Raw genomic sequence first — 12,227 nt, 5'->3', positions numbered from 1 at the left:
TGCCCTCATCTCTGCCGTGATTAGTGTTTAGTAAATTACCGAGATAACACTTTGATGAAAAAACGGCATCTCGGTCAAAATCGGGAGCTTAGTAAATTTCCCCCACAGTGTCTACTCTGGTGCACAGTGTACAGATCAGACCCTATTCGAGTAACAGTTGTTTATGTACTGCCGCAATGCCTGTTAAATAGGCTTCTCACTGCAATCACGATGGGGGGCGTCAACCCGGTGGCGGTGGTAGTGGCAATGTCGCGGCATATGCGCAGCACATACTTTACGAAAAATACCCTGATATGTCTACGGCGTGGCATTGTAGGGACAGATCATTCTCGCAATCTCTGTCCAGCATGCGATTAGTAATACATTGTGCAATGTGATCAATAATCGCATTGTGAATTGTGTCGATTTTATCACCTCATATCCCTCCTCAGATGCGGATGGTGATAAATCGGCCACTTAGTATGTTCTCTTTCCATGGCCCTTTGATTGTATAAACTTACACATATTCATTTTTAAATTTTGCACAGTGATCTTGTTTATCTTAGAGGTAAATCATCAAATAATCTTTTTCTAACAGTCTACAACAAAAAAAAATCCCTGTAGTAAGTTACATGTTTGGGGTTTTGGACTCCACAAGTCTCTGTCTTCTGGATGATAAATAAACCATCATAAGTCATGATGTTTACACTTGTGTAAAAAACAAAATGGCTGCATATTACTAGAGAGGAGCGGGACCGGTTTTCAGAGAACCGGATCCACCCGAACTTCCCGATCCGAGGACGGATCAGAGTTCGGCTCGGAGTTTCCCACCAGACTCGGATCCCAAAACGAGGCAAACCGTTATCATCCCGATGTCGGGTTCACGTGGGGTTTTGGATTTTATAAAAGTCCCCAGCATTTTCACTCCGGCTGTGAAGAGTGCACTGAACGGACATGTCCGTCTCAGTGCTTGCTTGTGTGGCATGGGGCTGTAGGGCTGATGTATCAGTCCAGGGGTGCTCTGTCTGTCATCTGGTGTATCTGACAAGGGGTGCTCTGTTTACCTATGTCCGTCCATCCAGGTGCTCCGCCCCAATTTAAAATTAAAATAATAAAAGCTAAAAAGCCTAAAGAATAATTATAAATAAATACATATATTTATTTTGTTTGTGCTATACCCCAGTGAACTATACAATTTTAATTTTATTTCCATAAGTACTGTGACACTGCTGGTCAGACCGCAGTATATTATTATTTCATACTCATACATGTATTGTGCGACACTGTGGGTGAAAGTGGTACCACAGTAATATATTTTCATACTCATACATGTATTGTGCGCACTGTTGGTGAAATTACACTGCAGTGTTAGATTACTATTTCATACTCATACACATATTGCGCAACACTGTTGGTGAAATGATACCGCAGTGTTTGATTACTATTTCTGCCTCATACACATATTGTGACACTGTAGGTGGTACATTTTTTGTACAAATTGTGGTGTGTGCTGTACCCCACTTCGTTCGTTTTTGTTGATGCTTGATAGATATGGAGGACGAACAGATTAGAGGAGAGCAGGAAGCACATACTAGTGCTGCAGCTGCTGCCACCAGTCATGACAATACAAGTCCATCAACGTCATCTAGTAAGGCCGATGCCCAAGGCCATAGAGGGCTTAAGTCAGGGAGTGTAAAATCAAAGAAGAAATATTATTTTACAGTGGTAAAGAAAAAAACATCAAAAGGAAAGTTAGCTGTAAAGAAACATCAAATTGGCTTTATGCCATTCACCACACAAAGTGGCAGGGAAAGACTCAGGCCTTGGCCTTTATTTATAAGTGGTGGTTTTGCAACTTTCAGTGATGCATCTTCTGCTTCTCATCACGATACAAGAACTTTTAACTCAGAGTTTAAAAGAGGTGTAAAAAAAAAATTACTAAAGCAGTACAACAAACTGCGTTCAGAACAGTCACACTTTCCTGAGGAATGTTTAGGGGTGTCCACATTAGCTATGTGTGAATCTGACGTTTCTCACTCTGTCCTCATAGAGAAGTCTCTTTCACCTCCTTCCACCATTTCTGCACTATCTGCACTCATGTGGAGCAGTACACATAAAGATGGTGCATAATAGAAATTGAGGATTCATGTGTGGAAGTGGAACAGGATGAGGGGGATATGTGTATACTACTACTATCTGACACTGAGGATGTTGATGATGTTGTGTGTGTAAGTCAGCCACCCACCCACCAGCGGCTGCAGTTCTTGCCCATGATAAAAAGAAAGCCATTGTGATGCCTAACACCAAAAAAGCCACCTCTTGGGTGTGGAATAATTTTACCACAAATCCTGTCAATGATTGTGAAGGCATCTGCTCCATTTGTGAGGACAAAGTTAGTAGCGGTAGGGACATTTGCAGCAAAATCATTAAATTTATTTTACAAGATTATAATCTAATTAACACATAGTATCTGAGGTTGAAACCTCATTAGTGATTGGCGGTAATCCTTCCAAAATATTGTTTTGTGGGGGCACAAACAAAGCAAGCAAAAGTGTCAGTCCCTGTCACTGAAGTGCTTGGTTTGTTACACTGTGCATGTCCTTTTTAATATCCAACATAGGGGTAGGAGGGATGGCCCAAGGACAATTCTATCTTGCACCACTTTTCACTTCTGCACCGCTGAGTGACAATGTTTCATAGATGTGCTATAAACTGCCGTATGTCTGTGCAGCTGCTTTGTCAGTTAGTAACCAGCCAGCTCGCTGCAACCTTTTGCCTAAAACGGATGAAAACAATATCGTGAGCTGTGAGGTGATCAAAATTGACTGGAAATGGGTGGAAATGAATGTCACTGAGGTTACTAATACTGTATGAACAAAAACAGGCCCATGTTCTGTGATTTTGGCTGTTTTTATGTTTTTTTCTAAAAAAAATACAGATCCAAAACCAAAACACGTAGGAAATACAGATCCAAAAACCAAGATTTGGGCATATATTACAATATAGGATGTGCGCTGGCCCCCGTCATGGGTTTTGGTTTTGAATCGGTATCTACTTTGTGTTTTGGATCTGTATTTGGTTTTGACAAAACCGCCCTTGCGGGTTTTGGTTTTGAATCTGTATTTTATTTTATTTTTTCAAAAATGATAAAAACAGCTATAATTGCACAATTTGGGCCTGTTTTTGTTCCTACGGTGTTATTAACCTCAATATCAATCATTTCCACTCAATTTTGACCACCTCACAGCTCACAATATTTTTTTCATCCAGTTTAGGCCAAACGGTTGCATTGAGGTAGCTGGATGACTAAGCTAAGCGACAGCAGTGTGCGGCACAAACATGTGGCACTTAAACTTCCAACACGTCACATCTAGGAAACAGAATGGCGCTGCAGTGGCAGACAGGGTGGCAGTTTAATAAACTATACACGTTTGTCATCACAAGTCAACAATGCTCCAAACAGCACATAATGCAAAGAAAAGAGGTGCAAGATGGAATTGTCCTTGGGCCCTCCCACCCTTATGTTGTATATATTAAACAGGACATGCACAGTTAAACAAACCAATCACTTCAGTGACAGGGACTGCCAAATTATTGGTTTGCTTTGACCCCCACAAAACAAGCTGTCAATGGTCTCTACTTACACAAACTGGCTGTACATAGGCAAGATGTTGCCATTGTCATCATCATCCGATTCTTCACCACAGAGGTTTGGCGAAACATTGGGAGAGTGTATGGTCTGGGCCCCTTGATATTATACTGCTAGTGAGTGCATGATAATGTACCAGATTACTATAAGGAATGTACTGTAGAAAATGCACCATAGTCCTGTGCAGTATAATGAGACATATGTACAAGTGCTCAGTATGGAACTTGGTCCTTAGTGGAGGAGGTGGGTCCTCAGGAAGGCGAGCCCACTGGGGGTTTCCCCTGTACCCCTGTGGGCCAGTCTGAGCTGGACTGTAATACACCTTTCAGACAGAGTATAGTACCCGGGAATATGCCAGGGCCACCCTGGTCAACCCAGGTCCTTTGTCTGTGTGAGAGGGTCCACCCGGGTCGAAATTGCCGGGGCTTTGTCCATGGTCATGACCAGGGTTGAAGTCCTGGCAGTTATGACCCAGGTGGACCCTTTCACACAGAGAAAGGACCCGGGCTAAGCCGGCTTTCCCCTGGAAATACCCGGGTCCAAATGCTTCCCCGGCATTTTCATATCTTATGTGAAAGGGGTCACTGACCTGGGACTGGGATTCAAGCCATGTTTCAAAAGCCAGGAAGAAGCTGGACCCAAGCTCTGGCTTCTGTTTTAAAGGGGTGTAAGTCAGTTTTATTGTGGGCTTATTTGTTTATGTAGTTTGATAGTCACTGTGGGTCCCTTGTGGTGCCATATAAAATAAGATTTTAACCCTACCGGTAAATATTTTTCTCCTAGTCCGTAGAGGATGCTGGGGACTCCGTAAGGACCATGGGGTATAGACGGACTCCGCAGGAGACATGGGCACTCTAAAGACTTTAGATGGGTGTGCACTGGCTCCTCCCTCTATGCCCCTCCTCCAGACCTCAGTTAGAGAAACTGTGCCCAGAGGAGACGGACAGTACGAGGAAAGGATTTTGTTAATCTCAGGGCAAAATACATACCAGCCCACACCATCCACACCGTACAACTTGGAACATATGCAGGGCCGGTGCTAGGGTGTTCGGCGCCCTCCTACAAAAAAAATAATTTGCGCCCTTCCTCACATACATCTAATAGGGACAGATGTGTGCCGCAGGCACGCACCAAAAATTTAGGGGCGTGGCTTCATGGGAAGGGGCGTGACCACAGAATATTATATTATCTGTCCCCAGTCCTGGCACCTGTGCTACCACATTACCGCTTGTGCCACCTGATTATTTGTCCCCACTGTCACCCCATAATTTGTCCCCAGTGTTACCTCATTATCTGTCCCCTGTGTTACCTCATTATCTGTCCCCTGTGTCATTCCATAATCTGTCCCAAGACTCAGCCCCTTATCAGCCCCCTGTGTCACCGCATGATTAGCCTGAGGCACCCTGTCATGATGCAGCCCTGGGACGCCATGCCTGTGTTCCCCAGCAGTTGCACCCCGGCTGTGAGTGTCGCAGGCCCCACCCCCATCTGCCGGATTGTTAGGGTCTGGTTGACAGCGCAACCTGTCCTCAAGCAAGGCTCCACCGGCAGAATGGAGAGCGGCTCCCCCTCCCTGCCTCCTTACCACTGCACTGCATGTCATGAAGCTGCCCTCACGCAAGGCTCCAGAGGCAGGGAGGGGAGCCGCTCTCCATTCTGCCGGCGCCGCGACCTGTCACACAGAGTGATAGGTGCAGCGGCAAAAGGCAGCACCATCGCACATCAGCAAGGTCTGTAGAGCAGGGAGAGCGCCTATCCAGCACGGCGCTTCCCTGAATTGCACCCCTTGCTGAGCGGATAGCGCCGGCCCTGGTACTACCCCTGCCCCCCTTCCACGCATATTACACTGTAGCTGTTACCCTGAACCACACTCCCCACACACTACATTGCTACTACCCCACATCCCCCTCCCCTCACACACGAAACTCCCACCGCTACCCTGCACCCCACACACTACATCGCTGCTAGCCTGTATCCCCCTCCCCGCACACATTAATATGAACCCCCTCCCCATTACAATGACACCTCTCCCCCAGCACACATTAATAGGACCCCCCCCCCTTCCCAGCACACATTAGTATGACCCCTTTCCCCAGCAAACATTAATGACCCCATCCCCAAGCACAGAGTAATAGGGCACCCCTCCCCCTCCCACATTAATAGGACCCCCCTCCCCAACCTCAGATTAATAGGACACCTTCCCCCTCCCCAGAACACATTAATAGGACCCCCTCTCGAAGCACACATTAATAGGACACCCCTCCCCCTCCCTCAGTAATAGGACCCCCCCTCCCCAAGCACAGGTTAATAGGACACCCTCCCCCACCCCCTAAGCACAGATTAATTGAACACCCCTCCCCAGCACACAGTAATAGGACCCCCCCTCCCCAAGCACAGGTTAATAGGACACCCCCCCTCCCCAGCACACAGTAATAGGACACCCCTTCCCCCCTCCCCAGCACACAGTAATAGGACCCCCCCCTCCTAAGTACAGGTTAATAGGACACCCCCCCTCCCCAGCACACAGTAATAGGACACCCCCCCCCCCTTCCTAAGCACAGGTTAATAGTAGAGATGAGCGGGTTCGGTTCCTCTGAATCCGAACCCGCCCGAACTTCAGGTTTTTTACACGGGTCCGAGCAGGCTCGGATCTTCCCGCCTTGCTCGGCTAACCCGAGCGCGCCCGAACGTCATCATCACGCTGTCGGATTCTCGCGAGGCTCGGATTCTATCGCGAGACTCGGATTCTATATAAGGAGCCGCGCGTCGCCGCCATTTTCACACGTGCATTGAGAGTCATAGGGAGAGGACGTGGCTGGCGTCCTCTCCGTTTAGAGAAGAGAGAGACACAGTATTTTGGGGAGCATTATTAGGAGGAGTACTACTATACTGTATACTACTATACTACTTGCTGAAGTGATATTTATAGATCAGATAGTGTGACTGTAAGTGTATTATCTGACTTGTGGGGGAGACACTGACAGTGGGGAGCAGTTAGAGTCTGAGAGCAGGACTCAGGAGTACATATAACGTACAGTGCACACTTTTGCTGCCAGAGTTAGTGCCACACTGCCATTGTTGTGACCACACTGACCACCAGTATAATAATAATATATTTTGTGATTGTCTGCTTAGGCCTCGGAGTACTAGTTGCAAGTTGCAACGTGACCTGAAGTGACCACCAGTTTAATAATCAATCACCACCAGTTTAATATATATATATATATATAATTGTATATAATATATATATATATATATATATATATAATATTGTATACCACCTACCCGTGGTTTTTTTTTTTTTTCATTCTTCTTTATACATACTACTATAGTAGCTTACTGTAGCAGTCTGCGGTGCTGTGCTGACCTGACAGTGTCCAGCAGGTCCGTCATCAGTCATTACATAATAAATATATATAGTACCTGTCCGGCTGCAGTACTAGTGATATTATATTGATTTCATCTCATTATCAATAATTTATCATCCAGTCTAGACTCTATATTAGCAGCAGACACAGTACGTTAGTCCACGGCTGTAGCTACCTCTGTGTCGGCACTCGGCAGTCCATCCATAATTGTATACCACCTACCCGTGGTTTTTTTTTCTTTTCTTTCTACTTTGTACATACTACTATAGTATAGTAGCTTACTGTAGCAGTCTGCGGTGCTGCTGAGCTGACAGTGTCCAGCAGGTCCGTCATCAGTCATCATTACCTAATAAATATATTATCTACCTGTCCGGTTGCAGTACTAGTGATATTATATATACATACATATATATATTGATTTCATCTCATTATCAATCATCCAGTCTATATTAGCAGCAGACACAGTACGTTAGTCCACGGCTGTAGCTACCTCTGTGTCGGCACTCGGCAGTCCATCCATAATTGTATACCACCTACCCGTGGTTTTTTACTTTTCTTTCTTCTTTGTACATACTACTATAGAGTATAGTAGCTTACTGTAGCAGTCTGCGGTGCTGCTGAGCTGACAGTGTCCAGCAGGTCCGTCATCAGTCATCATTACCTAATAAATATATTATCTACCTGTCCGGCTGCAGTACTAGTGATATTATATATACATACATATATATATTGATTTCATCTCATTATCAATCATCCAGTCTATATTAGCAGCAGACACAGTACGTTAGTCCACGGCTGTAGCTACCTCTGTGTCGGCACTCAGCAGTCCATCCATAATTGTATACCACCTACCCGTGGTTTTTTTTTTTTCTTTCTTCTTTGTACATACTACTATAGTATAGTAGCTTACTGTAGCAGTCTGCGGTGCTGCTGAGCTGACAGTGTCCAGCAGGTCCGTCATCAGTCATCATTACCTAATAAATATATTATCTACCTGTCCGGCTGCAGTACTAGTGATATTATATATACATACATATATATATTGATTTCATCTCATTATCAATCATCCAGTCTATATTAGCAGCAGACACAGTACGTTAGTCCACGGCTGTAGCTACCTCTGTGTCGGCACTCGGCAGTCCATCCATAATTGTATACCACCTACCCGTGGTTTTTTTTTTTCTTTCTTCTTTGTACATACTACTATAGTATAGTAGCTTACTGTAGCAGTCTGCGGTGCTGCTGAGCTGACAGTGTCCAGCAGGTCCGTCATCAGTCATCATTACCTAATAAATATATTATCTACCTGTCCGGCTGCAGTACTAGTGATATTATATATACATACATATATATATTGATTTCATCTCATTATCAATCATCCAGTCTATATTAGCAGCAGACACAGTACGTTAGTCCACGGCTGTAGCTACCTCTGTGTCGGCACTCGGCAGTCCATCCATAATTGTATACCACCTACCCGTGGGTTTTTTTTTTCTTTCTTCTTTGTACATACTACTATAGAGTATAGTAGCTTACTGTAGCAGTCTGCGGTGCTGCTGAGCTGACAGTGTCCAGCAGGTCCGTCATCAGTCATCATTACCTAATAAATATATTATCTACCTGTCCGGCTGCAGTACTAGTGATATTATATATACATACATATATATATTGATTTCATCTCATTATCAATCATCCAGTCTATATTAGCAGCAGACACAGTACGTTAGTCCACGGCTGTAGCTACCTCTGTGTCGGCACTCAGCAGTCCATCCATAATTGTATACCACCTACCCGTGTTTTTTTTTTTTTTCTTTCTTCTTTGTACATACTACTATAGTATAGTAGCTTACTGTAGCAGTCTGCGGTGCTGCTGAGCTGACAGTGTCCAGCAGGTCCGTCATCAGTCATCATTACCTAATAAATATATTATCTACCTGTCCGGCTGCAGTACTAGTGATATTATATATACATACATATATATATTGATTTCATCTCATTATCAATCATCCAGTCTATATTAGCAGCAGACACAGTACGTTTGTCCACGGCTGTAGCTACCTCTGTGTCGGCACTCGGCAGTCCATCCATAATTGTATACCACCTACCCGTGGTTTTTATTTTTTCTTTCTTCTTTGTACATACTACTATAGTATAGTAGCTTACTGTAGCAGTCTGCGGTGCTGCTGAGCTGACAGTGTCCAGCAGGTCCGTCATCAGTCATCATTACCTAATAAATATATTATCTACCTGTCCGGCTGCAGTACTAGTGATATTATATATACATACATATATATATTGATTTCATCTCATTATCAATCATCCAGTCTATATTAGCAGCAGACACAGTACGTTAGTCCACGGCTGTAGCTACCTCTGTGTCGGCACTCGGCAGTCCATCCATAATTGTATACCACCTACCCGTGGTTTTTTTTTTTCTTTCTTCTTTGTACATACTACTATAGTATAGTAGCTTACTGTAGCAGTCTGCGGTGCTGCTGAGCTGACAGTGTCCAGCAGGTCCGTCATCAGTCATCATTACCTAATAAATATATTATCTACCTGTCCGGCTGCAGTACTAGTGATATTATATATACATACATATATATATTGATTTCATATCATTATCAATCATCCAGTCTATATTAGCAGCAGACACAGTACGTTAGTCCACGGCTGTAGCTACCTCTGTGTCGGCACTCGGCAGTCCATCCATAATTGTATACCACCTACCCGTGTTTTTTTTTTTTTTCTTTCTTCTTTGTACATACTACTATAGTATAGTAGCTTACTGTAGCAGTCTGCGGTGCTGCTGAGCTGACAGTGTCCAGCAGGTCCGTCATCAGTCATCATTACCTAATAAATATATTATCTACCTGTCCGGCTGCAGTACTAGTGATATTATATATACATACATATATATATATTGATTTCATCTCATTATCATCCAGTCTATATTAGCAGCAGACACAGTACGGTAGTCCACGGCTGTAGCTACCTCTGTGTCGGCACTCGGCAGTCCATCCATAAGTATACTAGTATCCATCCATCTCCATTGTTTACCTGAGGTGCCTTTTAGTTGTGCCTATTAAAATATGGAGAACAAAAATGTTGAGGTTCCAAAATTAGGGAAAGATCAAGATCCACTTCCACCTCGTGCTGAAGCTGCTGCCACTAGTCATGGCCGAGACGATGAAATGCCAGCAACGTCGTCTGCCAAGGCCGATGCCCAATGTCATAGTACAGAGCATGTCAAATCCAAAACACCAAATATCAGTAAAAAAAGGACTCCAAAACCTAAAATAAAATTGTCGGAGGAGAAGCGTAAACTTGCCAATATGCCATTTACCACACGGAGTGGCAAGGAACGGCTGAGGCCCTGGCCTATGTTCATGGCTAGTGGTTCAGCTTCACATGAGGATGGAAGCACTCAGCCTCTCGCTAGAAAACTGAAAAGACTCAAGCTGGCAAAAGCACCGCAAAGAACTGTGCGTTCTTCGAAATCCCAAATCCACAAGGAGAGTCCAATTGTGTCGGTTGCGATGCCTGAACTTCCCAACACTGGACGTGAAGAGCATGCGCCTTCCACCATTTGCACGCCCCCTGCAAGTGCTGGAAGGAGCACCTGCAGTCCAGTTCCTGATAGTCAGATTGAAGATGTCAGTGTTGAAGTACACCAGGATGAGGAGGATATGGGTGTTGCTGGCGCTGGGGAGGAAATTGACCAGGAGGATTCTGATGGTGAGGTGGTTTGTTTAAGTCAGGCACCCGGGGAGACACCTGTTGTCCGTGGGAGGAATATGGCCGTTGACATGCCTGGTGAAAATACCAAAAAAATCAGCTCTTCAGTGTGGAGGTATTTCAACAGAAAAGCGGACAACAGGTGTCAAGCCGTGTGTTGCCTTTGTCAAGCTGTAATAAGTAGGGGTAAGGACGTTAACCACCTCGGAACATCCTCCCTTATACGTCACCTGCAGCGCATTCATAATAAGTCAGTGACAAGTTCAAAAACTTTGGGTGACAGCGGAAGCAGTCCACTGACCAGTAAATCCCTTCCTCTTGTAACCAAGCTCACGCAAACCACCCCACCAACTCCCTCAGTGTCAATTTCCTCCTTCCCCAGGAATGCCAATAGTCCTGCAGGCCATGTCACTGGCAATTCTGACGATTCCTCTCCTGCCTGGGATTCCTCCGATGCATCCTTGCGTGTAACGCCTACTGCTGCTGGCGCTGCTGTTGTTGCTGCTGGGAGTCGATGGTCATCCCAGAGGGGAAGTCGGAAGACCACTTGTACTACTTCCAGTAAGCAATTGACTGTCCAACAGTCCTTTGCGAGGAAGATGAAATATCACAGCAGTCATCCTGCTGCAAAGCGGATAACTGAGGCCTTGACAACTATGTTGGTGTTAGACGTGCGTCCGGTATCCGCCGTTAGTTCACAGGGAACTACACAATTTCTTGAGGTAGTGTGCCCCCGTTACCAAATACCATCTAGGTTCCACTTCTCTAGGCAGGCGATACCGAAAATGTACACAGACCTCAAAAAAAGACTCACCAGTGTCCTAAAAAATGCAGCTGTACCCAATGTCCACTTAACCACGGACATGTGGACAAGTGGAGCAGGGCAGGGTCAGGACTATATGACTGTGACAGCCCACTGGGTAGATGTATGGACTCCCGCCGCAAGAACAGCAGCGGCGGCACCAGTAGCAGCATCTCGCAAACGCCAACTCTTTCCTAGGCAGGCTACGCTTTGTATCACCGCTTTCCAGAATACGCACACAGCTGAAAACCTCTTACGGCAACTGAGGAAGATCATCGCGGAATGGCTTACCCCAATTGGACTCTCCTGTGGATTTGTGGCATCGGACAACGCCAGCAATATTGTGTGTGCATTAAATATGGGCAAATTCCAGCACGTCCCATGTTTTGCACATACCTTGAATTTGGTGGTGCAGAATTTTTTTAAAAACGACAGGGGCGTGCAAGAGATGCTGTCGGTGGCCAGAAGAATTGCGGGACACTTTCGGCGTACAGGCACCACGTACAGAAGACTGGAGCACCACCAAAAACTACTGAACCTGCCCTGCCATCATCTGAAGCAAGAAGTGGTAACGAGGTGGAATTCAACCCTCTATATGCTTCAGAGGTTGGAGGAGCAGCAAAAGGCCATTCAAGCCTATACAATTGAGCACGATATAGGAGGTGGAATGCACCTGTCTCAAGCGCAGTGG

The 12,227-nt window shown here is 45.2% G+C and overlaps 1 protein-coding gene across 1 annotated transcript in view; it reads left to right on the top strand.

The window, feature by feature from the left end:
* LOC134949725 (P2Y purinoceptor 4-like) overlaps positions 1-2,853 on the top strand; it is a 28,258-nt gene extending 25,405 nt beyond the window's left edge. Inside the window, exon 3 of the mRNA XM_063938477.1 lies at positions 2,711-2,853. Within this exon, the coding sequence (XP_063794547.1) occupies positions 2,711-2,853 (143 nt within the window). The remainder of the gene's footprint in view (positions 1-2,710) is intronic.
* Positions 2,854-12,227: the final 9,374 nt, after the last annotated feature.

This window comes from Pseudophryne corroboree, chromosome 8, assembly GCF_028390025.1.
Source record: "Pseudophryne corroboree isolate aPseCor3 chromosome 8, aPseCor3.hap2, whole genome shotgun sequence".
In the NCBI taxonomy this organism is placed as follows: domain Eukaryota; kingdom Metazoa; phylum Chordata; class Amphibia; order Anura; family Myobatrachidae; genus Pseudophryne; species Pseudophryne corroboree.
Note: the sequence above shows the minus strand (reverse complement) of the source record. Positions and strands in the feature narration are given on the sequence as shown.